The sequence below is a fragment of the Fulmarus glacialis genome, unplaced genomic scaffold (genome assembly GCF_000690835.1).
Source record: "Fulmarus glacialis isolate BGI_N327 unplaced genomic scaffold, ASM69083v1 scaffold6708, whole genome shotgun sequence".
Taxonomy (NCBI): domain Eukaryota; kingdom Metazoa; phylum Chordata; class Aves; order Procellariiformes; family Procellariidae; genus Fulmarus; species Fulmarus glacialis.
In genome coordinates, this window is record NW_009230046.1 from 36,733 (window position 1) to 37,011 (window position 279).

Here is a 279-nt window from a genome sequence, read left to right on the forward strand (position 1 = left end):
TCCATGGCAAGGCCCTCCCATGTCCATACTGGGGCGGGGAGCCGCTCGGCCCCCTGGGACCTACCTGAGACCAGGTACCGCTGTGGGAAGGTCTCTTTGCCACAGGCCTCGAAGCTGAAGTGGTCCCGCACTTGCTGGAAGAGCCGCTCCTCCAGGCCGGGCCCCGCTGCCGGGGTAGCTGGAGGAGGGACGGTCAGCACAGGGGAAATCGGCAACCGGCGCCGCCACCCGGCCCTGCCCGGCCCAGCCCAGCCCAGCCCCGGTAACTGGGGCCCAGGG

General features: G+C 71.0%; 1 protein-coding gene across 1 annotated transcript in view; it reads right to left on the reverse strand.

Annotated features, from left to right (window-relative positions):
* Nucleotides 1-178, reverse strand: part of DPP7 (dipeptidyl-peptidase 7) — a gene marked incomplete at its 5' end in the record, with an annotated part of 23,749 nt that extends 23,571 nt beyond the window's left edge. The window contains one exon of the mRNA XM_009584072.1: nucleotides 65-178. Within this exon, the coding sequence (XP_009582367.1) occupies nucleotides 65-178 (114 nt within the window). The remainder of the gene's footprint in view (nucleotides 1-64) is intronic.
* Between the last annotated feature and the right edge of the window lie 101 nt (nucleotides 179-279).